At 33.7% G+C, this 26,737-nt stretch overlaps 1 protein-coding gene across 1 annotated transcript in view; it reads left to right on the forward strand.

Annotated features, from left to right (window-relative positions):
- LOC121424307 overlaps nucleotides 1–26,737 on the forward strand; it is a 42,620-nt gene that overhangs the window by 13,969 nt on the left and 1,914 nt on the right. Inside the window, exons 2-13 of the mRNA XM_041619940.1 lie at nucleotides 4,466–4,660; nucleotides 8,415–8,525; nucleotides 8,984–9,220; nucleotides 13,168–13,407; nucleotides 14,433–14,550; nucleotides 16,524–16,675; nucleotides 19,521–19,672; nucleotides 20,419–20,584; nucleotides 22,108–22,205; nucleotides 24,645–24,813; nucleotides 25,844–25,960; nucleotides 26,369–26,487. Coding sequence (XP_041475874.1) covers nucleotides 4,466–4,660; nucleotides 8,415–8,525; nucleotides 8,984–9,220; nucleotides 13,168–13,407; nucleotides 14,433–14,550; nucleotides 16,524–16,675; nucleotides 19,521–19,672; nucleotides 20,419–20,584; nucleotides 22,108–22,205; nucleotides 24,645–24,813; nucleotides 25,844–25,960; nucleotides 26,369–26,487 — 1,874 coding nt within the window. The remainder of the gene's footprint in view (nucleotides 1–4,465; nucleotides 4,661–8,414; nucleotides 8,526–8,983; nucleotides 9,221–13,167; nucleotides 13,408–14,432; nucleotides 14,551–16,523; nucleotides 16,676–19,520; nucleotides 19,673–20,418; nucleotides 20,585–22,107; nucleotides 22,206–24,644; nucleotides 24,814–25,843; nucleotides 25,961–26,368; nucleotides 26,488–26,737) is intronic.

The following is a 26,737-nucleotide window of genomic DNA, read 5'->3' on the forward strand; positions in this document are numbered from 1 at the left end:
ATTGAAGCAAATGATTTACATTTTACAGATTGATGAAGTTGGTCAATACTAATAGCCCATGACACATGCATACACATTTAATCAAGCCGTCACTAGATTTGTGTTGTATATAATTAATTACTCCTAATCTGCATTTGAAATGAAGGGACCGTAGAGACGGATATTCCATTAGAGGCTGATGTCGGCTTTAATATCTGCTTATTACCCCTATATTTTTAGATGATTCCTTTCCACACGAACTATCCCTATCGTCTTATATCTGTGTTTATTGGTTATCAAATCAGAATGGCATTAAAGTAGCGAAAATATGGATAAATAATACTTGGAAGAAAAGAGAAAAAAATCAAGAACATTTATTGATACACGTATCTGGGGGAAGTACATAATGAAGCCCCCTTTCTGCTCTTCAGAGAATCACTGTTGTCATTTTGCATGTGGAAACAAGACAACTTAAAAAAAATCAGAACAAGGAGTAACACATGGAGAAGAGAATAGGAAGAATGTACACAAGAACAAAACAAAGAGGACTTGACCATAAATTAGAAGTGTGTGGCTGAATTTAAGACCTCATTCTCTTTACCGTCCTAAAACCAGTTTATTGGAAACTAGTATAGTAGAAATAGTTTGATGTGTAATGAGAAAGGTCAAAGTGATCATGGGAGCGATCTTCCAAACCGGTTCGGAAAACCACCTTGCGATGTACCGTAGTTTTCACGATCACTTTGCCTCGTTCAACTAGTTCGAAGGTAAGTGAGGACACAACCGTTCTCCACACATTTTGAGCACAATACTCCTCACACTGTTTGTAGAATGTTGAATTTCGAATTTTGCCCGAATTGTGTGTGACCCCACTGAGAGGGTTCCCAAAGCAACAAGACTGTCTTACGTGAAGTGGTTTTGAATATCATTTTTTGATGATGAGCTGTGAACACTACCAAACCCGTTTCATGGACAGGTTTCCAGTTACCTAGTATTAGAGAGTGTAGTTAGAACAGGGTCCAATTGAAATTTTCAGCTCCTGTTCCATTTGAAGTGTACAGACCAAGTAGCTTTTAGATAAGGACATGGATTTGAGGTTTGTAGAGTAGCGAAGTGTGATGTCATAAATTTTCACCTGTTGCATATCAGTGTTTTTGATACCATATTTTGGTAGAGCATGATGGAAAAAAACCCACAACCCAAATTTGGTGGGAATCGGTCCATGGGGCCCCAAGATATGACTTTATGAATACATAATTAGCCCCATTGAAGTCAACTGTATTATTGGCCTGGTTCCCAACATTTGAACCAGGCCATAACCATAAATAGGGATTTTCCTCAGTCAGGCATTGAGTGTAATTAAAGGTCAGGCTTTGTCAAAAAGCAGGGAAACATTCCACAAATTGACAAGGCTGAAAGAGGGGAATTCCCAAATTCGTTGTCAAGGATCTACATGTAGTTTTTATTGTCAGAGGAAAATGTATTTGGTGGATTATCCCCTCTCCCTTTCAAGGATAAGGGTCAAAAGATTTATGCTTCTTATACCCCTTTCATAAACCCAATTATGCGGCTAATAGCAGCATAATTTGGTCGTAAAATCGGAGGAGGACCAGAGTTATCCGCATTATTTTGATGTTGCAATTATCCGCATAATAGCGGCATCGGGACCAGATATCGACTTTATGAACGCATTTTCAAAGTAATGCGGATATGATTGCCATGGTGCGGTCACAAGGTCACCCTTTTCCAACACAACTGCATCGGAGGGGGTGTGTGCAGTTGTCATGACGATTATCCGCCTTTTTCAGGACGGGCGCTCGTAAAATAATGCAGATTATTTTCGGGGTTTGTGAATGCAATTTTTATTGCATTATCCGCATTACTCTTAGGCGGCTAATTGGAGGATTGGTTCATGAAAGGGGTATTATGCATAAGCATCAGGGTAAGGGGTTGCATGGTTAGCCAGTGATATTTTTTTCTAAGAAATAGGGAGTAAATTATTGTATTGAGTATTTTATCTGAGTACACCAGGGTAATGATAACATCAACATAAAAAAAGACATATAATTAAGGTTTTTGGGGAAAATAGAATATTTGATCTTTGATATAATTTTCTTTTAGTTCTTCTTTCAGTTTTATGTCAATAGAAGGAACCTTCATGTGTGGTGTAGCTTTTGTTCGATTACATCTCTCATTCATTGGCCCACTGCATGTTTGTTGATCAATTATATGATGATTATGATCATTAAAGGGTACGTCCACCCCAATAAAAAGTAGAATTTGGTGAAATGAGAAAAAAAATAAAATAAGGCTTTAAAATCCTGCAAATTTCATCAAAATTGGTTGTGACATTAAAAATTATTAGTTATATGCACTACCTGGTCTGTGTGCATACAAGGGAACTGATGATGCCGACCATTACCTACATGTATTTCTTTTGTATTTTATCATTATGAAACATTAAAGTTAAACAATGACTTATTTCTTCATGAATATTTGGAATTGCCAGAGTTGAACTTATAATTGTGACCAAATGAAGATTTTCGTTATTTTGTCAAATCTGCGAAGATAAAATATTGTACATTGATTTTGTATAAAAATACAAAAGAAGTACGGATTATGTGACATCATTGACTATCTCATTTCCATATCGTCAGTGTTGTGTTTATGAAAACATGCAAAACTATAAAATGTCTTATTTATATCAGCTTTTGATAAAATTTGCAACATTATGCTTATTATATTTTCTCTCTTTCTATATTCATTTAGATCAAGTTATTTGATAGGGTTGACTTGCCCTTTAACCTGCTATCATGGTTAAGAAAATATTCATGTGCAACATTTTTTTTATCATCATGAAGGAAGTATTGCTTTCAATGTTCAGGTTGTGAACATATGGGAAAATTAAACTGAAGATAAAGAGAATTGACACCTACCTGCAGCTGTGCAATTAACATTTGATAGGCTCCTGATGTAATTAATAAGCTGTTGATATTTTGAACTGTTTTGGTGACATGGCTTTGATAATGATCATAAATTGTCATGATTTTAATCATGATAATTAAAATATCACATGTAGAATTGGCTTTGCTTAAGATTGTCATTCTTTAACCTGTAATGGTTTGAATTGATTCTTGCTTGAACTTTGAGTTTGATGGCTGAGAAGAATTAGTTTACAAATGTAGACCACATCTGCAGTGTGTGTACCACAGCTGATTCAAGGAGTCTGCATAGCAGACTAGGTCAACAGTAGCGGCTCGCTTCGCTCGCCCTTCAAGGCTGGTTTGCAAAGCAAACCAGCAGCACACGCTCCGCGCTAAGATCCCACCTCACGAGCCATTCAGAGTCTGCGGGGCAGACTAGAGAAGAATTGTGAAAAAATGTAATTTCTAGATTTTTTCATTTAATTTCATTTGTTTATTTTATTTCTATTTCAAATAGAGTATAGGCCTGTGAAGCCAGCGGCCGATAGGATTTCATAAATGCGGTGATTCAAGTGGGAATGGGGGAAAAACGGGCAACCAGGGCGATAGAATGGGTTGAAATGTTTACTTTCACCCTGAAAATCTGACAGGAAAAAAAATAAGCCCCCCCCCACCCTGGTGCTATAAATATCACTTATCAAATTTAAATTTTTTGTGAAAAAATTTGAACGGTTTTGTTGCAAGATTGACATCTTACATCATACTCTGATATAATACATTGAATCCTTACCAAGTTTTAGACAGGCTTTATATGTTAAAAATTTGTTCTGACGGTATACAGAATACTCCAAGATTCCATCATAAGTTCCTTGAAAATAGTTTAATATGGGCATATCAAGATTACCTGTACTCATCAATCTCTGCTACAGTGTAATCACCATTTGTTATTTGCTTTATTTTGCCATTTTAGCACATTTTAGGGGAACATGAATTCATATAATCAGGTAATGAAATGAAAGAGTAACATACACTTCTGGGTGGATTTACCAAAATTAAAAATACATTTATTTTAAGGATTAGTGTTACATGGACCAAGTTATAAGAATCATGTTCTGCACAACAGAGGGCAGCAAAAGGATATAAAACATGAAGAGGTTTATATATTGTTTGACAGTTTGACTTCCAGATTGTGAGTCGATGCCTTTTTGGAATCTTTTTACCATATATATATGATAAAAACTTATAAAAAAAGCCAATAATATTTTATATTTTATTAAAAAGCCAATGAAATATATATATATATGTAAATATATATATATATATATATATATATATATATATATATATTGGCTTTTTGATAAGTGTTTATTGGTTATTCTGAAAACTTTGCTATGTGAGTGACTAGATCTGTCTAGGTTTTGTTACTAGGTAAAGGACAGAGAGGTCATTTTTTGAAAATATTAGAAGTTAACGAGTGTGTAATATACATTGTATTCCTGATCTGGCAATTGTCGATTGAGGCATAAGTTTTGTTTGTGTGAATTTGAAATTTGAAACTACAGATCCTATGACTTCTGAAGCCACCACGGGTGATGCTAGCAGCACTATGTTAGCAATTAACACAACTGAAGATACAGCTGATATGATTGATATCACAGCATTAGAAATCGCAACAACTTTTGATGACACAGCCATTACAACAATCTCATCTGAAAACACCACAGTGGAAATGACCACATCAGTGATGACATCTCAAGGTAGGTCTTATTGTTATTTTATTTCATTTGATGTTATGTATGTTGTTACGATACTGCAACAAATAAGAAAAAAAGATTAAATTTGATTTCCTTTTTGTATTCAGGAAATATAACAATTGTAACTAACAAAACACAAATAAATATTGTTCTTACATGTACATCTCTTGAAGTGACAGATATGTAATCCTAAGTGAGATCCTATGTCCAAATAAAACTCCAAGTTGGTTGGTGAAGTTTCCGTAAATTAGAGTTCACAATGATGGCGATGATGAAACTGATGTTGAAGCACGATGAAATGTCGAAATGTCCGTGAAGACGATGTTGATGATGATTAACAGTCAATTTTAGCAATCCATTGGTTGAAAAGCGTTCATTAAACGGGTTGATGTTCTCGATGAGAACTGAGAATTCCTCTCTCAAAATAACTGCAAACAGTTCATTGATGACAAGCAAATAATTCCACAGAAGATAAATATTCCAGGTGGAAATAAAGTCTGCTCTGACATAAAGTCTGGCGTGAAAGTCTGTAGTTCTGATCTGATATGATGATGTCCCTTGAAGAAACTGCCAGCCTATATAAATTTGTACTATTTGGGAAGTTTCTAGTATTCATGATTTTTGGAAGCTTGTTTTATTGTCTACATTAAGAACATTCTCCTTCTTTCTGGAGCAATCAAATTTTAAAACATTCTTGAATGACCTCAGTGAAATTAACAATTGTATTAAAAAACAAAAAGCTAATCCTATTGTCCCTTTCACTGTGCGCAGGCAGGGAATCTTATTGTGTAGCAATCTCTAATCTCTATTCAGAAATAGCAAAGGGTACTCAAAGATTTCTCATCTCTAACAAAGCTGTAATATATAGCCTTCTGTAACATTCTTACTCATTCTATGCTATGAATATCCTCAAAGAGGAAATGAAATAACTAAATAAATGAATGTAATTGCTCTTACAATTCTTATATATATGATTGATGCCACAGCATTAGAAATCGCAACAATTTTTGATGACACAGCCATTACAACAATCACATATGAAAACGCCACAGTGGAAATGACCACATCAGTGATGACATCTCGACGTAGATCTTATTATTCTATTTGATGTTGTATGTGACTGGGAGGCGAATTAATTTAATTTGGCCCACTTTGGTCTGTTGCATCTGACCAATGGTCACATTCACAGACTGTGATGTGTGATCGACTCATCAACTGTGGCTACAGTGGCAGCCATTGAAGTTTAGCTTCAATTTAGAGATGTCCCGTACGACACATTTTGAATGTCCCGTACGGGACATCTCTAAATTGAAGCCAAACTTTCTTACTTTATGTCACTTTGACTTCTTCAATCACATTATTTGGCTGATGATAATGATAATCCCATCAAACTAAGACATTCATTAGGTTAGAAACCGCTATTAGGTGAACATTTCTGTCAATATATCATAAACAAAATAATGTGTCGTACGGGACAATTATGTGTCGTACAGGACACTTCTGTGTCGTACGGGACACTTGTGTGTCGTACGGGACACTTGTGTGTTGTACAGGCACTTGCGTGTTGTACTGGGCAGCCTGAATAAATAAACATGAACTTTTTATCAATCAGAAGGAGCATTATACCCCTAAATTCTTGCTTATTTATGAATAATCTTTTATAAGCAGTCATTCAGGACAATACAATTAAGTAACCTCAATATATACAATTGGGAGCAATGTGTTATAATTTTTTTCATGATGGGAAATGTACAAGTGTTCACAGCATTTTTACGAGCTGAAAAACTTCAGGTTTTGTGTGAAGTTATATTTAGGGAACTAATTGATGATTTCCAAACACTATTTAAACAATAAATGAATGAAACTTTGTATATAATTATGGGGCTAAAATGATGGTGTTATGGGCTATTCCACGGTTACTCACGTTACATTTGGAGACACCTTGACTTATACTTGGAGCTGTAACTCCATTATTATTGATAGGAACTAAACATCTCCGTATCACAACAAAGTACACAGTCTGACTATCCTTTGTATAAAAACAAAACTTGGGAAATTCTATTATGCTCCTGGCAAATCTTTGGAATGTGTCGGTTACTCACGTTACAGATTTGTCCCAACCTGTGGAATTGCCCTTATGATTTTTTATATAAAATGTATATGTACATGATATATGTCACAACTGTCACTTTTTTTTATTTTTTGGGTCACAATTTTTTTTCTAAAGAAAAGCGGTTCTACTTTTTCAAACCCATCTGCACTTCATGACACCATATGGTTTGTCTTAATTTCCAGATTTTTTTTACAACTTGAAAAAAGTAAGGAGTTTCAATATTGTATATAAAAAATAGTGATCATCAAGGGAAGTCCAAATAGATGATCATGATGATTGATATGTATTTTTTTACATCTTATAATAATTCCACATTAGCATGCAAGAGGGAGTCATCTTCCAGGCTAGGTTGAAATAATTATAAAAGTTTTCTTTTCATGCTCAATGAAAAAAATTTACCTGCTCTGATCAGTGAAAATCACCAGTTTAGCTGAGGGGATTCACAAAAGAATAAGCCTACATGAAATCAATTAAAATGTTTAGAATCACCTATTTCATGTTCTGTGGAGATAAACAAAGTACTTTTTCAGTTCACTTTATGTTAAATCAATTAAATGAATTTAAATATGCCTACTATTTATGGTTTCTGAATCCAAATCCTGCAATTAAATGCATTATTATATTGTGTGTCGTACGGGACATGTCCCGTACGACACAGCGTGTGTCGTACGGGACATTTTTTAATAGGACAATAATTGAAAAATGAAGGGCAGTAATTAGATTCTTATCGGATAAATCGATCACCCATGGGTCAAACAAAGAGAAACTCATTTTATGAAATTGCATCATCAAAAATAAAATTGTAGGAAAAACTTTTGCATTGTCATGTGTCGTACGGGACATTGCCAAAAATAGGTTCGGAAAAATCAGGGCTGCCCCTATTATGGATCATGAAAATGTTGTAGATATCATTTGGAACCATCAATGATATATTATTCTATTGACCTGCAATATTTTCAATCTTCTCTTGCTTTGCAAATAATTGTTTCAGGTGGAATTTGTACTTGACTATTCAATGAGCAAAATTATTGAAAATTTAAAATTCCATTGTTCTCCCCCCAAAAAACTATATCTGTCTTCACTTTTGGTTAAAACTCATAATTTTCATAAAATTTAGGTATCATAGTAAAATATTACACTACTTATGACTTATTGAATGCATGTTGAAATTTATGATATTTTTGAAGTTCTAGTGTGGAATTGCCCTTATGCTGTGGTTTCAAATTTGGTGTGAGCCATGTGACCCCACTGAGAGTGCGCCCTTAGCAACAATTCTGCTTAATATGAAGTGGTTCAGAAGATGGTGATGAGAATCTAGCAAGGAAGTCTTCAAAACTGGTTTACTAATTAATACCATGGTCACATTTGTTCTACGGTGGCCGTACGGCGAGTTGTAAACAGCCGTTTTAACATTTTTTGTCCAACTACATACAGGTGGTTTGAATAAAAATTTATAAAACGGCTGTTTCTGACTTGCCGTACGGCCGCCGTAGAGCAAATGTGAACAAGGTATAAGTGAAACTATCCAAGAAAGTATAGGCTACTGAGAATGAAAGGTCTTTTTCGTTTTGTACCAGTTGATCATATGTGTCTTTCTCGATGATGGAAAACTAGAAGTCGGTTCATTTTTTCCCCCAAATACAGAGGTTACAACTACTGGGGTTGACATGACCACCATGCCAGCAACCACTTTTACTCCAACTACCACAAGAACAGCTAGCACAACTAGGCCTACAATGGTGACAAGAACTCCAGGTATACATTGTAATGATTGCCCTTGAGGAGATGGTATCTGGCATTGCTAGTTAATTACCTGTATTTATGGGCATACGTTTTTATTATTTAATGATGGAAAATAAATTGTATTAAATGGAAGTAGTTGCAGTAAACTCTGATTTCTCAAGAAAGTTTGTAAACCAAGATTAATTATCACTGTATCAACATGGATCTCAATCTGGCGGTACAGTTACTGAACTGAAATCATAAAGTCCCAGCTGAAAAACGTTCACTGTAGATCGCCAACACAGATATTAAAAGACATATAGACAGTATATTATAGTTGCTCGGAAAAAAAGACAATTTGCTCGAATTCCATACTTATTTTGCTTCTTTCTCGGCAATTATCAATTTCTTCCAGAATCATTTAATTGCCCCATATTTTCTATTTATGCAATCAGACACTTGGATGGTCTTTTAATGGAATTTAACTTTAGATGCTGATCAGAATGATATAGTCGTCATCCGAAAAGGAGAGGTTCTTATCCTTGATTGCTATTTGGAGGAAGATAATGGAGTGCGGGAGGAGACTTACTGGCTTTTTGATGGTACACGTAGGTTTAACGGCTCGAGGTTAAGCATTCCCAACCTGAATCACACTCACCATGGACGTGTCATTGAATGCGTAAATAAGACAACTGTGGTGCAAAGAAGGACCATTCATTATCACCATGGTGAGTAGAAGTAATCACCTCATCAAATATTAAGGGGATTCCACAGGGGGCCGTTTCATGAAGCTGTTCGTAAGTTAAACGTGACTAAGAACGATTTGTGATCATGTCTTGTGGTAAATAATATTCACCATTGATTTTTTTTTGTATTTATGTGTTTTATTGGGTCCACACTGACCAAAAATAAACAAAAATAACAAATCAAACATAATTAAAATATTTACAAGTGATCATAACATCATTAGAAAAAACAAAAAACAAAAAACATATATAATTATAAAAAGAATAAATAAGAAAAAATAAATAATAAAGAAAAAAAGAGCGGAAAGATTTATGCAATGGCACAGACATGATAACTTATACAACTTTGATGGCAAGTATTTGTATGCATATATACAGGGTAAACATGATACATGTACATATAGTGATACATGTAAAGATGACAAAAATTATAATTCAAACTTCCATTTCTTAAAATGAGCCATGAGTTTATGTCTTTTTTTGGCCACACAATATTCAATTTCCCTTTGCTTTTTAACAAATGATCTGAAGGCTCCAAAGTTTGGATCAACTTTGCTGAATTTACAAATGAAAATGAAGTACTTCAACAATAAAAATAAGTAGGAAATGAACTTGTCATCTGGATCACCAAACATTTTACTGAAATTAGATAAAGTAAAATTTGAATCAAACTTCTGTATTAAAATAGTCAATAAATCTTGCCACAGGGGTAAAACCTTTTCACAAACACAAAATATATGAACAGATGTTTCAGGGAATTTGTTGCAAAATTCACACAAAGCGGAATCTTTCCTTTTAATCTTGAAAAGAAAATCATTAAAAGCAATGCATTTGTGAAAAACTTTGAAATAAAAGGAACAAATTTTAGTGTCTATCGAACATTTGAAGTTATTGCAATGTATTTTCTCCCATGAAATATTGTCAGGAAATATTCACCATTGATTGTTAATTGGTGATTATTAAGCACATGAAAAATGTTTAACATTTGTTCATAAAAGTCGCTCTCAACATACAAACAGCTTTATGAAACACCCACCTGGATAGCAAGTGTATGGTGACATACAGTATGTATGACAAGCCATTTTTTCTTTCAAAATCCTATTTCTTGATATTAGGATTTGCTAACAATTGTTAGAGGGGAAGTTTAACCTGACAAAAAGTTTATTGTAAAAGTAGCAGAAAAAAATTATTGAAAAATTATCAGAGGTTTCAGAAAAAGTATCCATCAAAGATAAAAAAGTTATTAGATATTTTCTTATTTGATTAGTGATGCCACATATGCGATCAGCTTCCTTACACATCGTATGGGAAAAATCAACTAAATGCCATTTTCACAGAAAATTGAAAATGGTATTTACTGTACTTTCAGTATATCAATAAACTAATCATTCTACATTTTTTCTAAAAAGAAAACAAAAATGAATTATCACAAACCATGAAGCATTGATGTTTAAGCATATTACATGGGGCAGCTGCTTGTTTATTATGTCCCAATTCCAAAACCTAAAATTCTAATAACTATCTTTATCTTTAATGGATTTTTCTCAAACTTTAGCCAATATTTTTCATTATTTTTTCTGCTTTTTTTTACAACAAACTTTTCTTCAGGGTGAACTTCCCTTTTAACAACACAAAGTGAATTCTTGATACGAAGAATATGATTATTGATATGTTGTGTTGCTAACATAAAGCCATTCTTGATAAACAAATTTACTAAGCTGATATCTATAAACAGGAGGAAAGAGGAAAAAGGCTTGCCATACGTTTGGACTAGGCTTGCATGACTGCTCCTTTTTAGTAGGATGATATTGGTAATAATAATTAGTAATAATCAATATTGTGCAATGAATAATATGAAATATGCACAAAACATGAGTAAAAATCTTAATATTTCAAATGAATAAGTAAGTTGTAAAAGTAAACAAACATGACTTGAGATATTATTACAAATACATACAAAGATAATCAGAAAAATACATCATGAACATGCCAAAAAATATAATCTAAACTCTATGGCAAAAAGACATTGTTAATAGGCAGCAGTGTATGCATTAAAATGACAGAGGGAGTGGATGGCCTGATTTGGTTTTTGTCTCACCTGCGAAGCAAAGTGAGACTATAGGCGCCGCTTTTCCGACGGCGGCGGCGACGGCGGCGGCGTCAACATCAAATCTTAACCTGAGGTTAAGTTTTTGAAATGACATCATAACTTAGAAAGTATATGGACCTAGTTCATGAAACTTGGCCATTAGGTTGATCAAGTATTACTGAACATCCTATTAGAGTTTCATGTCACATGACCAAGGTCAAAGGTCATTTAGGGTCAATGAACTTAGACCATGTTGGAGGAATCAACATCGAAATCTTAACCTGTGGTTAAGTTTTTGAAATGTCATCATAACTTAGAAAATATATGGACCTAGTTCATGAAACTTGGACATAAGGTTAATCAAGTATCACTGAACATCCTGCATGAGTTTCAAGTCACATGACCAAGGTCAAAGGTCATTTAGGGTCAATGAACTTTGGCCGAATTGGGGATATCTGTTGAATTCCCATCATAACTTTGAAAGTTTATGGATCTGATTCATGAAACTTGGACATAATAGTAATCAAGCATCACTGAAAATTTTGTGCAAGTTTCAGGTCTCATGATTAAGGTCAAAGGTCATTTAGGGTCAATGAACTTTGGCCGAATCGGGGAAATCTGTTGAATTACCATCATAACTTTGAAAGTTTATTGGTCTAGTTCATTAAACTTGGACATTAGAGTAATCAAGTATCACTGAACATCCTGTGCACGTTTCAGGTCACATGACCAAGGTCAAAGGTCAATGAACTTTGGCCGCATCGGGTGTATCTGTTGAATTACCACCATAACTTTGAAAGTTTATGGATCTGATTCATGAAACTTGTACATAAGAGTAATCAAGTATCACTGAACATCCTGTTTGAGTTTCAGGTCACATGATCAAGGTCAAAGGTCATGTAAGGTCAATGAACTTTGGCCATGTTGGGGTTTTTTGTTGAATAACCATCATATCTCTGTAAGTTTATTGGTCTAGTTCATTAAAAGTGGACATAAGAGTAACCATGTATCACTGAACATCTTGTGCGAGTTAGAGTAGTATTCAAAGTCAGCACTGCTGCTACATTGAACCGCGTGATGCAGGTGAGACGGCCAGAGGCATTCCACTTGTTAAACATTTGGAGTGAAGTTGCCGTGCATATATGAGTCAGTAGATTGTTATAGATGCTTGGAGCAATGAAAGAAAAAGTTTGTTTCTTAAATTCTGTCTTAGGTTTTGGAATAAATAGGATTTAAGGTAGAATGATGAGTAACATAAAAAAGTGGACATTTTCTTGTGATAACTGGTTTTAATCATCATCTGTAAACCATAATGCAAACAAAATTTTTTAATCCAGAGTTTTTAACAAAAGGAGTGGTCTGAAATACTTTGAAATCTAATAAAGCCTGGGAGCTTCGCCCCTAGGCCCCACTTTGGACCTACTAGTTTTTGACCAATCCGAAAAAAAACCCGTAATGGGAATCGCTTAATCAGAGTAGAGGATTTTCAATTTCTAGATGTTGAGAGGTGCTTGTGCAAATAGCTCTGATTACCACTCTGGCAATTCCATGTAGGACAGGTCTTTATTCTAATGCAGAATACAGTTTTTGCATGGTTCTTATTCCCACTTTTTCCAGAGGATACAAGGCACAACTATTATTACCCTGACTTCAGAATTGATCCCACCAGGTACTTATTCACCTCAATTAGGTTGAGTGCACATATTATTGAATTGCTTTTGTGGAAATCAAGCTTTACCATTATTTTTGCATTAAGATACAAATTTACAATTCTTCACAGACTGGAACCCTTTCCTCAAAAGGCCTTTTCTGTATTTTCCCCCATTTTTTCGTTCATTAGTAAATGTCTTGGCAGTTAATGAAACTCTGAAGCTGAATTGTACATTCGATCCCACCGCTGCCACCAATGTCCAATGGAAACACAGTGTCAACGGCCCTAAATCAGACTGGAACATCACTAAACTTGATAATGTCACATCACAGTTGATAATACATGAAGTGACACTAAACGATACTGGAGTATACAAATGCTTGTCCTCACAAGGAGACGTCCTTAAGGTTTTTAACATCTCAATAGGATGTAAGTACCCGGTGTTACGGTATCAAAAAGCTCTTCGTTTTCTTTTATCTTGTGTACCCTTTTTATTCTTCGAATATTGAAAATTTTGTTTAATTCCTTAAACAAATCAATATTCAGAAATCATAATTCATTTTTATTCGTCGATGATTTTCTTTATCATCAAATCTACAAAATATTGAAACATTTTTCATTTTATGTAATAGATGCACTATCAGCTTCTCAATTTTCATACTGCATAATATGTGAATGTATGTTTGATGAAAATAAACAAAACTTTAACATGCCAGAACTTTTTAGGTTTCCAGATCGTATTTTTTAGGTTACATGGCTCTTTACACGCATAGAAATATATTACTCTTGTGATAACAAAATAAACATTTGAAGGAACAGCTTTCAACCAGTATTACATTATTTTAGAAGTAAGTTCTAATAAATAAAGTCAAAGGAGAAAAAGAAAGCAATTAAATAAAAAAAAACTATCAAAAAATGAGAAATAAGAAGAACAAGTTTAAAAAACAGAAAGACAAATTAGGACATAATGAACAAAATCAGGGGAACTAAATCTTTTAAATCAAAATTTTTGTTTTTCATACCTGAATTACTGTAAAGATTTTCCCCTTTATTTCACATATATTTTACATTATCCTCCTGACCTTGACATATGTGATGTGAATGTTATTTTCCCATGACATATGTTGTGCTGAGGAGGCAAGATGCAATTTGAAAGATAATGAGTAAAATCTGAAAATTTGTGTGCAAAATAAATGGAGAGTTGTCCACAAAATCAGCCATTTTGAAGCGCGTATGCCAATTTGAGGATCCCCATAGAAAGTACAACAAGAGTTTTCAAACTTCCATAACTTGCTTATTTCATAACCGATTTTTATGAAACTTTTTTTTAATTGTTCCTCTCATTTTACTCTTTCCAATAAGATTACTTCACTTCTTGGGTTTTTGGTTTTCTTTAAAGTAGCATTCCAATAATATAAATTCACTTATATGTTCTTCTCATGTTTTCTCTGCAGTTAAACCACGGGTGCCCAATTTTGTATGTTCTGGATGCAACACGTATGAATACAGATGCGAATGGCCAGAGGTTTTTGACACTCATTTGCCAACTGAGGTCACCTTTGAATATAAAAAGTAAGGATCAGCAAAATGTTTTTAAGTTAAATGCTGGTTTTCCTAAAATCGCAAGACCAGGAATAAGCAGGTGCATGTTTTTAGCTGGTGATTATCATAGAAATTGTAAAAAAACTAAAATGCTCTGATATTTATCCTGGATAAAAGAAAAAATTTAAAGCACAAACAGATAGAACTTATATCAGATAAAACTTATATTGCCCAGTGTTAGTTCAAGCAAAGCCATATATAAAGAATGACCTTCTCTAAATACAAATTGTTTTAGTTAAAGAATATTATGTTTAAGTTAAAAAAAGTAACAGAACGAGTATACATCCTCTTGAAGTTTTTCAAATATTAAAAAAAATACTGATAATACTGAAATTGGTGGTAATTGATCAACAAATCCTTATTTCTTTTTTAAATACTGGGACAACTCTAGCAATGTTCATGCTAGAGGAGTATAGACCTGACTGAATGAAGAGGTTAAATATTTTACTTAATGGTTACGCTAACAAGACAATTGCTACTTTTATAACATGAATGTTAATATTATCATGGCCAGGGTCCCGTAACAGAAAGGTTAGTGATTAGTCGTACGCTTGATTTCTACGAATGATTGTACATTGTAGTCTATGGAATCAATCGTAGAAAAATGTTCCACGATCATTGCTAGGCTTTGTGTTACGGGCCCAAGAACTCTTATTATTATCAAGAATGAAACTACCACACACAACAAAAACTGTGGTGTTAACCGGTGTACATAGAGGACCACACCAGTTATTTTACACCAGTGTTAAATTGGTGGTGTTAGTTTTACACCTATAGGTGTTATTACAACATCTATGGTTGTTCCATTTACACTCTTTGGCGTTATGTTCAATCTCTAGGGTGTTATTTTAACACCTCAGGGTGTGGTCCTCTATTAACACCAATAGGTGTCAGTTTTAACACCACCGTTTTTACGGTGCAATCATATGAATTACACATAACATTATCATCAAAGTCCTGTGGAAGGATGTTATGAGTGTCATGTACAAAATTATGCTGTATTGCCCTCATAGATTCATAAACTGGATCTTTACCATTGCACCTTCTATCATTCCTGGGCCCCGTCTTAAAAAAAGAGTTGCAATTGATCCAATCAATCGCAACTATGGAAAGCCAGCAAAGTCAACATATAAAATGCCTGTTTTTTTTTTAATTCTAGATATGAATGTATATCCATAAATTCATTGATTTCTTGACAATTTGGTGTGTTCTCCTTGGTTTACAAAGGACATTTTGCAAATTTCCTGTAGAAAAAATTAAGACACTGATGGATTTCCATAAAGTTATAATTGATTGGATTTCCATAGAGTTATAATTGATTTGATCAATCATAAAACTTTGTAAGACATGGTACTGGTTCTAGAAATTTGCTTTTTGCATACATAGCAAAACTGAGTACCTGACATTTATACAAAGTCTAAATATTATTTGAGAAAAAGGAGGGAACAAAGAATATTGATTCTTGCTCCTGGGGAAAGTGTGTTTGTTGATGCACAAAGAATGTTTGTATATATATATATATATATATATATATATATATATATATATATATATATATATATATATATTTGATTAGCTTAGTTTATGAAATCAAGCAAAAACCGGTAGATACATCTTCCAACTTCCTTTTATACAGACCAGATGCAGATGCAGATATTTTATCTGCAGATATTTGATTTTAATTAGGCATTCATTTTTTAAAACATATAATCTTTAAAGTTATCCGATAAAACGATTATTCATATCATAACCCTCTTAAGACTCACATTCATCTCAAATTGGATTAGTTTCATGCATTTTGGGGTATTTACCAAAAACTGAAGATGGGCTTTAATCCATATAAACACAATTGTTTTATGGTCTACTGATTCAGTTTTTAATTTAACTATATATAATAACATTCAAATGATCCCTTTCTTTTTTTTTATTTCAATGTTCTTTAGTTACAATCTGCTCTATCCTAAATGGTATGAATGTGAAATTGATGGAAATGGATGTGATGTCCATACGGCTGGTGACCATTCTCTCAGATTGACCATCACTAATGATTTAGCAAGAGTGACGAGCTACGGCGAGTATAACAAATTCCTACATGGTAAGGGAGAAAACCTTTTTGTTGAAAATGTTAACCCCCTCCTCAACAATATTCGCGATATTTCTGCTGCGCAAAATTTTTTGACCTCGCCGCTCACAGACTTTTTACTTTCAAGTCTCGCGCAAATTTTTGCGCGTTACCGCATTACGCAACATAATGTAAGTGCATGTCAGACCCAAAATTGCTCATAAATGTGATTTCATGTACAAATCCAATGCATATTGTGTATTTAGCCAAATTTCATAAATGTATCATTTCTAATTTTACTGATTAAACGTAATTAATTTTGCCTTGTTAATGATCAGAATTAAGTCTGGAACGATTTCCATTGAAAAAAACAATAAAAAACAAAAAGTAAAAAAACAAAAAAATACATAGGAAATTAAAAAACAATAAAATACATAATGAATTGTTTTCATTCACAATTGTTAGGAATGCTATTAAGAATATTTTTACCAAAAAATAGCATTCTACTAGATTTATTTAGTGAATCAGAGCAAAAAGTATGATATCATGAATGGATTAGCATAATTAATTCATATAAAATAGAAATATATGAATTCAGTGAAATTTACCAATGCAACTGCATAAATTACGTCATTCTCTACCATCATGCAAATTTTCGTTGTGATCGTTTTGAATGATGTCAAATATGCATTGTGTAAAATTGGGAGTTGAGAGAAATTAATGGCAACACACAGATTTCCAAACGTTTTTTGAGGGGATTATATACACACACTTAAAATGTTGGGCAACATATGGTCCACTGTGCACTGTGTTGGGTAATGTATGGTGATATATATATATATTTATATATAAAGAAGAGGGCCCTTTGCACAACGTGTATTGCAGTGCGTCATGTTCTATGTATAGGCGTAAATAATTCAAGCAATAACACTAGACGTAGCTTCCAAGTATCTCTTTTATGCGAGCTTTCGGCTAGTAGGGCCTTCATCAGGCCTATGAAGCATTGAAACAAACAAAATAGAACAAAACCATACAAATAAAATCGTAATAACAACAAAGTATATAATGTGTAACAAAGGGTACAGAACAGAAGGAGTACGCTGAGATAACAAAAAATAACAGAGGGGGTTGAGTACAGAATAGAAGGATTACAGTATAACCAAAAAATGACAACCTGTAATCCTTCTATTCTGTACTCAACCCTCTCTGTTGTTATTTTTTGTTATCTTAGTGTAATCCTTCTGTTCTGTACCCTTTGTTACACATTATATACTTTGTTCTTATTACAATTTTATTTGTATGGTTTTGTTCTATTTTGTTTGTTTCAATGCATTATAGGCCTGATAAAGGCCCTACTGGCCGAAAGCTCACAATAAAATAGATACTTGGAAGCTACATCTAGCGTCAATGCTTGAATTATTTACGCCTATATGTATATTTATATATATATGTATATATATATATATATATATATATGTATGTATATATATATATGTATTTATTCTATGTTGGATTTTTTTGTAAAGATAAACATGATGCTTATCTAACTTACAATGAATGTGAGCGTGAAGCGTGAGCTGAATATTATTGATATTCAGGCACTTTTTGTAGTCATTAACATGATGTATATCTAAACAAGTATTGCGAGCGTGAAGTGCCAGTCAGTCGGCAAGCCCCTGAGATAATGAGCAAATGGGCAAGATTTATCCAAGTCCTCTCGTGGCTGAATTCATGTCCCTGCAAAATCTCGTGAATTGTGAGACTTTCTTTCTCAGAGAATTTAACCACTTTCTCCTTGAGTAAAATTGATTATTTTTGTACCATGGGGAAGAGTAAATGTTACTTTTATATATTGGCTATTTCTTTTGAATGAAATATTTTGATCAATAAGTTAATTTTTTACCTGAAAAGATGCATCAAACAGAATTTTCTTCCTCTGTTTTCACTTGGAAATTGTGCAACATTTTGTGTTTTAGGTACCAACATTATTTATATCATCAGAAACCTCAAACTCCATACCTTCTTACAATGTCACTCTTAATATGAGGCATCTTTTAGATGGGTCAGCAGCCAGCTTTTTCCATAAAGATGCAAGACGAGATTTCTAAAATTTCTGAGTAACATAAAATCCAGAGTTCTGATTGGCTGAATAATGTTTTCACAACAACAGGCGCGGGTAATTTGAAGAGATTACCACATGGTGAGTGTGACCTTGCAGAGGCCCAGTGTGGGGAACATTGGAATTTGTGTGGGTATGTGGTCTCTATGACCAATCAGAGCGCAGTATTCTTGTTTTTTAGCTGCTAAAAGTACTTGGCCTATGAAAAGCTGGCTGCTGACCCATCTAAAATACATCTTCTTATAAAAATTATATCATATTAAAGCTTAGATCTTCAGCTTTATCATGATTTAAGAATCATTTGTGCTCAAACAGAAATTAAATGTGAAAACAACAACTTTTGTTGCATGAAAAAAATATTTTGTTTCATGTTTTATATCAAAAGTTTTCCCTATATTACAATATTCTTTTAAAAGTCCAAACACATGACATAAAAGAATGATTCTTCTTCATTACAAAGATACCAAAAACATGAAATTTGGTCAATATTTAGAGCAGAAATGGCCGAATAAAAAGGGGCGTTTTGGTTCGCACCAAGCTCATTAACAATGCAAAAACCCTCTAGTCATGAATATCACTTGGTTAAAAGAAGCCACTTTTTCAGGGCTTGCCGACTGACTGAAGTGCGGGCTGAAAATTATTGATATTTAGACTTAAAAGAAAACACTGCCTATTAATTGTCATGTGCATGTATATGAGAACTTTTCAGAAATGCAATGTTATAATATTCTTACAGTCTTTTTGTCTCTTCTCATTTAGCCAGGTTTCCTGCACCCCGTATTATCAGGATCGCCTCATTCACCAATAAATTGGATGTTTATTGGACGCTATCTGACTGCGGTATTCATAGATTAACTTCATATGGATTTATATTCAGTTATGAAAATCCCTCCACAGGGCAAATACAGAATGTAAGCATATCAACATTCTTTAAAAAAAATTATTTTTACAGAAAATGGTTGAAAATTTATCTATTTTAATCAGTGGTCTGTAATCCATCCCACCTATTCATTTTTGTCTCACCTGCGAAGCAGAGTAAGGTTAATCAAGTATTACTGATCATCCTGCCTGAGTTTCAGGTCACATGACTAAGGTCAAAGGTCATTTAGGGTCAATGAACTTTAGACCATGTTGGGGAATCAACATCAAAATCTTAACCTAAGGTTAATTTTTTTAAATGTCATCATAAGTTAAAAAAATATATGGACCAAGTTCATGAAACTTGGACATAAGTTTAATCAAGTATTACTTAACATCCTGCCTGAGTTTCAAGTCACATGACAATTAAAGGTCATTTAGGGTCAATGAACTTTGGCCAAGTTGGGGGTATCTGTTGAACTACCATCATAACTTAAAAAGTTTATGGATCTGATTCATGAAACTTGAGACATCTAGAGTAATCAAGTATCACTGAACATCCTGTGCGAGTTTCAGGTCATATGATAAAGGTCAAAGGTCATTTAAGGTCATTGAACTATGGCCATTTTGGAGGTAATTATGATATAACTTTCAAAGTTTGTAGATGTAGTTAATAAAATGTGGATATAAGGGTAATCAAGTATCTTTCAGTTTAAGTGTCAAAATCATGGGAATTTTCAGGATACAAACTTTAATTGAAGATATCACTCATTTACTCATTGTACTATAACTGTTTCAGATAACATTGACATCGACTGATGATAAGCCCAATCCGAAAGTATTAGGGAGTATGACAAGCAATACAAAATACTGTATCAGTATGGTTGCTTTTGTAAAAAAATTTGGAAGTCCAATGAACCTAGGAGACTGGTCTGATAAAGTGTGTAACAGAACTTTGCCAACAGGTATGTGCTTTTCTTTTTCTTACTTATTTTACACAATGAATCATTTAAAACTTTGATTATCATTGATTCTTCAAATCGGCAACAGTATAACCCTTTCTCTGCTGTGCCTTTTTTTTGCATTATTAAAATGTTTTATTCCAAGTTTATATATCAAAACTGATTATTGATTATTAAACAAAGAATGAAGTCATAAACTTTGATAATTTGCGCATGACAGATTTTGTGATTTTATTTATATTTTTCCTTTAATCCTGTTGTAAATTTGCGGACTTCTAAAATTGAATTTAGCAATGGATTTCTCCTTCATCTCTGATTGAAACTTAATGATAGCAATAATTCTTCAATAACATCTACAAAATAACAATCATTATCCATTGTTGTGCAGGAAAGCAAAATTCAAAGAAAATATCAAGAGAACAATAGATATTATCCCTTCAGGGTTAAGTCAAAGCGGAAGGGCTGAACATGTTTTTACCAGATTTGAAAAAAATGCATTTTCAGTGACGATCGATCAATGGCCTGAATATAAATTACCATGCAAGTGCGAAGCGGGAACTCAATTTGTTTTGATATTGTATATATTTAGCCCTGAAAATTGAACATAATATGCATCTATAGTAATGAGTGCGAGCTGATACTTTTAATTAATCTTTCTGAAAGAGGACATGTTGCAGTGACTCATGAATATAATAAATTTCTCACTAATCAAATAGACCAAGCACAAAGCACGAGCTGATATTTTTTGAGATATTGGACCTGAAAACCGGACTTGTTAAACATATTTTAAATAGAGAACAGTAAACAAGCGCGAAGTTTTCAAACTGAAGTTTTCTTCAGATTTTGAACTAAAACAGAATATTCAAAACAATGGAACCATGAAATATGTTGGCATAGAACTAAGCAACTAAGCCTGGAGTACCCCTTTGAACAGTGAAAATGCATTAATTATAATAATGTTTACACCAAATTCATGGAACTAAGTTATATTTTCACAATCTGATCCATCAGGGGCAAGTGAACTAATAATTATAAAGATATTGCCAGATTTTCGCAATATCATGCTCATGAAAACACGCCTTCCCTGTGTTGAAGAGCTGTGTGTAGACTCTTGAATACTCAAGATGCATATGCGACTAATTATGACTTATTCCTGATTTTTCTTGGATTAAAAATGAATTTGATTTGATGAAAATGACTAATTCTGTAACTAAATTTGGCAATCTCTGATTAAAAAGTTGATTGTCATTTGTTTTGATTTGTATCCACATTTCATTTTATTGTCTGTATTCAATCCGTATGAAAATGAAGAATTGTTGCCAATTTGAAGACAAAGGCAGATTCATCTTGAAAGCTGTGTACCTCAGTTGCCAATTTGAGGAGCAATATCAGATTTAACTTGAAAGCTGAGTACCCTACATGTACTATCTCTTGTGAATGAAACAGTAATGCGGAAGATCTTTCTATCCATATAAAATATATGTTTTGTAGATGTGATTTTTTTTCTCTATTTATTTGATTTCTAGCACCAGATGTGATACTGAATATTGCAAAAAATTACACCAGTGTTCAAAATGAAGAAAGACTGGATGAGAGAGATGTCACTATCACATGGAGTGTTAATGTAAGATTCTACGAGGAGAGGAGATTTCCTTGGTGGGGGAGTACAATCACTTTTATCAATGCACACACACACACACACATGTAACCCCAAGTTTTTTTAAGACACCTTGGGGCCCGTGTCAAAAAGGACTTGCAACTGTTCAGATTTTTTTTTTATTTTCAGCTGAATTACAGCCTATATTTGGCTTTCCTCTGTACAAAAAGTATGGGAGCTCTTTCTATTTCAGACTTTTTCAATACTCTTCAGCTGTTTTCAGATCTTTTTATTTTTGACCACTCACACCCCTGAACTGTTGTCTACCATGGTGACCTTGATTCTGATTGGCCGACGAGCCCTGTAACTATGGTAGTTGCCATAATGGCAAAGTTACAACAGTTATAAGTCCTTTATGAAATGAGCCCCAGTAGTATATGTTCATGCCCCATTTGTCAAAAGAATACCCTAATTATGCATTTCCGCACCTAAACATTAGTTAGTAAACTCCTGTAATTCACCCTTTCGTGGATTTTTAGCTCATCCGGCCCGAAGGGCAAGATGAGCTTATGCCGTGGCGTGGCGTCCGTCGTCTGTCGTCCGTCCACAATTTAAAAATGCTACTACTTCGCCATTTCAAGTCCGATTTCAATTCTGTTTGCTTTATATGATAGCACTTGGTGGGGCATTCAAAACTTCTACACAAAATTTTGAAATTCATTAAATATGCTAATTTATTCACATTTTTCAAAATTCACAAAAAATGCTACTTTATTTGTTGACCGATTTTGATTTTTTTGCTTCCATCTGGTAGAGCTTCATGAGGTTCACCAAACTTCTACACAGAATTTTGAAATTCTGGCTCGAACAATTTTTATGCTAATATGCATATTTTTTTAATTTCCAATAAAATGCTTCTTCTTTATTTGTTGACCGATTTTGAATTTTTTGCTTCCATCTGGTAGAGCTTCATGAGGTTCACCAATCTTGTACACAGAATTTTGAAATTTTGACCAGAACAATTTTTATGCTAATTTATGCATATTTTTTAAATTTCCAATAAAATGCTTCTTTATTTGTTGACCGATTTTGAATTTTTTGCTTCCATCTGGTAGAGCTTCATGAGGTTCACCAATCTTGTACACAGAATTTTGAAATTTTGACCAGAACAATTTTTATGCTAATTTATGTGAAATTAGCCCTCATAAGATGAAGGGGATTGGGGTGATTCCTTGACATTTTTCATTCAAAGTTTTTCTTTCAGTATTTTGCAATTTAACTCCAGGAAATTGCCCTTTCTTGGATTTTGCCTCTTTTTTTTACAATTTGACACTAATATTGCATTGACTTTCTCTTGGGGCAGACTTGACCTTTAACCCTAATAAGACAGGGGGGCTGGGAGCTGATTCAGCCACCTTCCTTGACATTTTCATGATAAATGGTTCTTCATTATTTTGCCTCTTAAAAAAAAAATTGACACTGATATTCCAATCGTCTTCTCTAGGGGTAGACTCGACTTTTAACCCTAATAAGACAAAGAAGGGGGTGGGGGCTGATTCAGCCATCTCCCTCAACATTTTCATGATGAGTTTTTGTTTTAAGTATTTTGTAACTTGTGAGACCAAATAAGCGTTCAACGGATACACAATTCCAAAATTGCAAGACATTATGTAAGTGCATGTCCGACCCAAATTGCTTAAAAACAAATCCAATGCAAATTGTATATTTACTGTAAACTTATCATTATTTCTACTTCAACTGTTTATACTCAATTAAATTTATGGTGTTTATGGTCAGAATTATATCACCAATAATTTCCTTTAAAAACATTGAAAAAATAAAAGTAAGAAAATTAAGAAATAATAAAACAATGCAAAACAATAATATACAGAAGGAAAATTTTGTAATAGTGACTTGATTTTTTATAAGTGCATTTGATCAAAATCATACAAAGAATAAGTGAATAAAAAGTAGCTGTTTGGGTACTAAATTTAGTTAATTCGAACAAATTTTTGAATTTACGGATATATTAGAATAATTCATTATTAATGAGATTTTTTGTAGAATTTGAGCTTATAGTTTATAGACTATGCCAAGGGTTTCATCGTGCAGTCAATGACCGTTATCATGGGGGGGGGGGGTGATTTACTTTCCATGGTCAATGTTAATATCTCACAATATGATAATAATGTTCTGCTTTTGTATATCACTTGATACTTTGAATCATATCCTCTAGATATATTATTACCCTGGTCATTAGATCCCGATTGGCAAGCTTGTAATGTATACACTTTCTCTGATCTTTGATAATCATTCTATAAATTATGAAAACTTTAATTTGTTTCTCCTAATCAGGAGATAATATATTCACAACTTACCTTGTAATACAGCTTGTCATGCTTGTGGATTTACGGTCTTATTTGGCTTCAATTTCTCCAATGTTCATTGCTTTTCTTTTCCTTATAGCAAAATAAAAACAGCGAGCAGCCTTTCCAGGGAATAAGTTCTTTTAAAATTGAAGTGAGCCTGGATGATGAGACCCAAAATGGAACCAACGCTTCTGTGTTTACCTATAACATTGATGATCGATATCTTTACCTTCTGCCTGAAGACAGGTTCAACTACACTATTAAAGGTACAACCATTAATTCTCTCTTTGAGCTTGTATTGAGGTTAGGGCTTAGCAAACACCAGTCATATGACACTGTGAACTTCATAGAGGGCTGGTTGGGGTTATGAGAAAAATGAGAAAAACACACCAGTCATGACACCTGAACTGGACACAAAGCTGGTATTGGGATTGGGGTAAAACTGACATGAGTCATTGCCACTTTAAAGATAAATTCCAGTTTTTGTAACGATCTCAAAATGACTTTTGACAGAATCTAATAATATGACCACCCAAGTGTCTGTTTGTATGAATAAAAAATTATGTGCCAAAGGATTCTGGAAGAAATTGTGTAATTGCTGAGAAATAAGCAAAATAAGCGCGGATTCGGTCACTTCCGTCGGATCTTTATTCCAGCAATATAATATACACCGTCCCACGTGTGCCTATCTGTGTTGGTGATCTTCAGTGTGGACATTTTTCAGCGTAGATTTCAAGATTACACAAAGTTCAGATTATGTAACTGTACCAGATCTAGATCCTCGATGATATTCTGACAATTAAGCCTGGTTTTACAGACTTACTCACAAAATCAGTGTTTACTGCAACTACTGGCATTTCTCTTTAAGTGAATATTAGGCTAGCGTTAGGGGTCGGGGCAAAATTTGCACCAGCCATAGCACCTAAACTGACGAAAAGCTGTTTAGTGTAGGGTGTTGACAAAACCAGTCATGACACCCAAACTGAACAAAAAGACTGACATTTGAGTTGGTGCTAGACAAGCACCCACCATGTCCTAAACCAAACAAAAGGCCGGTATGGTGCTAAACAGACATCCATCATGGCACCTATGCGGTTTTGAGGGAAAGAAACACAGTAATGTCTCCAAACATGCCTTGAAGATATATACATTTCTAACTTATCCTCAAAAGTTGACTCTGGGTCATATTATTGGAAGGTGGGTCTTGAATGTTCAGTTTAAAATAATCACAATCAGATATCTTTGTCATGAAAGTTATTGTCTTGTTTGAACATTTGTCACTTTTTGTCTGAATAGGCCTTTCCAAGCATGAGAACTACACAATCTCTGTTACAGCAGTCAATTCCAATGGATATTCAAACCCGCAGGAAATTAAAGTGTCTGCTTTACAGGAGAAATCTGTGAAAATCTCAGGTAATGAATCGTGTTAATTACTATGCATTCCTTCCTCTTACGTGCTTTTGTAGGAATTGGTATCAAGGAATTCCTTGAATACATGAGTTCCCAATCAGGTTAGCCATGCTAAAAGGGTAACATTATTATTATTATTATTATTAATATTGTTATTATTATTATTATTATTATTAGTAGTAGTAGTAGTAGTAGTAGTAATAGTAGTAGTAGTAGTAAAATTATCATGATTTGTATCATAATTGTTATTATTATTATCATTTATTATTATTATCATTATTATCATTAATATTATTATTATCATTTTTATTATTGTTGTTATTGTTATTATTATTTTTATTATTATTTTCATTTGTAACATTATTTTCATTATTACTGCTATCATCATTATATCTTTATTTTGCCTTGTAGGAGGTCTTGTTGCTGGGTTATGCATTCTCGTCATCTTTCTCATCATGGCCCTTCTTGCATTTGGATTCCAGAGACTGAAGAACAATTCAAAACCTATGCCAGCGCCTGTATATCATGGAGTAAGTTCATTAGATTTTGTCTTCCATTTGCCACAATGAAGTAGGAACAATGAGTAGCAGTAATACCTGCAGTGTCATTTGAATTTTAAATTGGTGCTTGGTTTATACTCGCTTTGTCTACTTTCCGCTTGGTCTCATCCCACATGTTCTAATCCGAGTTGAATAGAATAGAACCCTATAGTACAACCTTTACATCTTAGTTGAAACATCCTCAGGGAGCCATTTTTAATATTGCTTGGAAGAAAATACT

This window comes from Lytechinus variegatus, chromosome 11 (genome assembly GCF_018143015.1).
Source record: "Lytechinus variegatus isolate NC3 chromosome 11, Lvar_3.0, whole genome shotgun sequence".
Classification (NCBI taxonomy): domain Eukaryota; kingdom Metazoa; phylum Echinodermata; class Echinoidea; order Temnopleuroida; family Toxopneustidae; genus Lytechinus; species Lytechinus variegatus.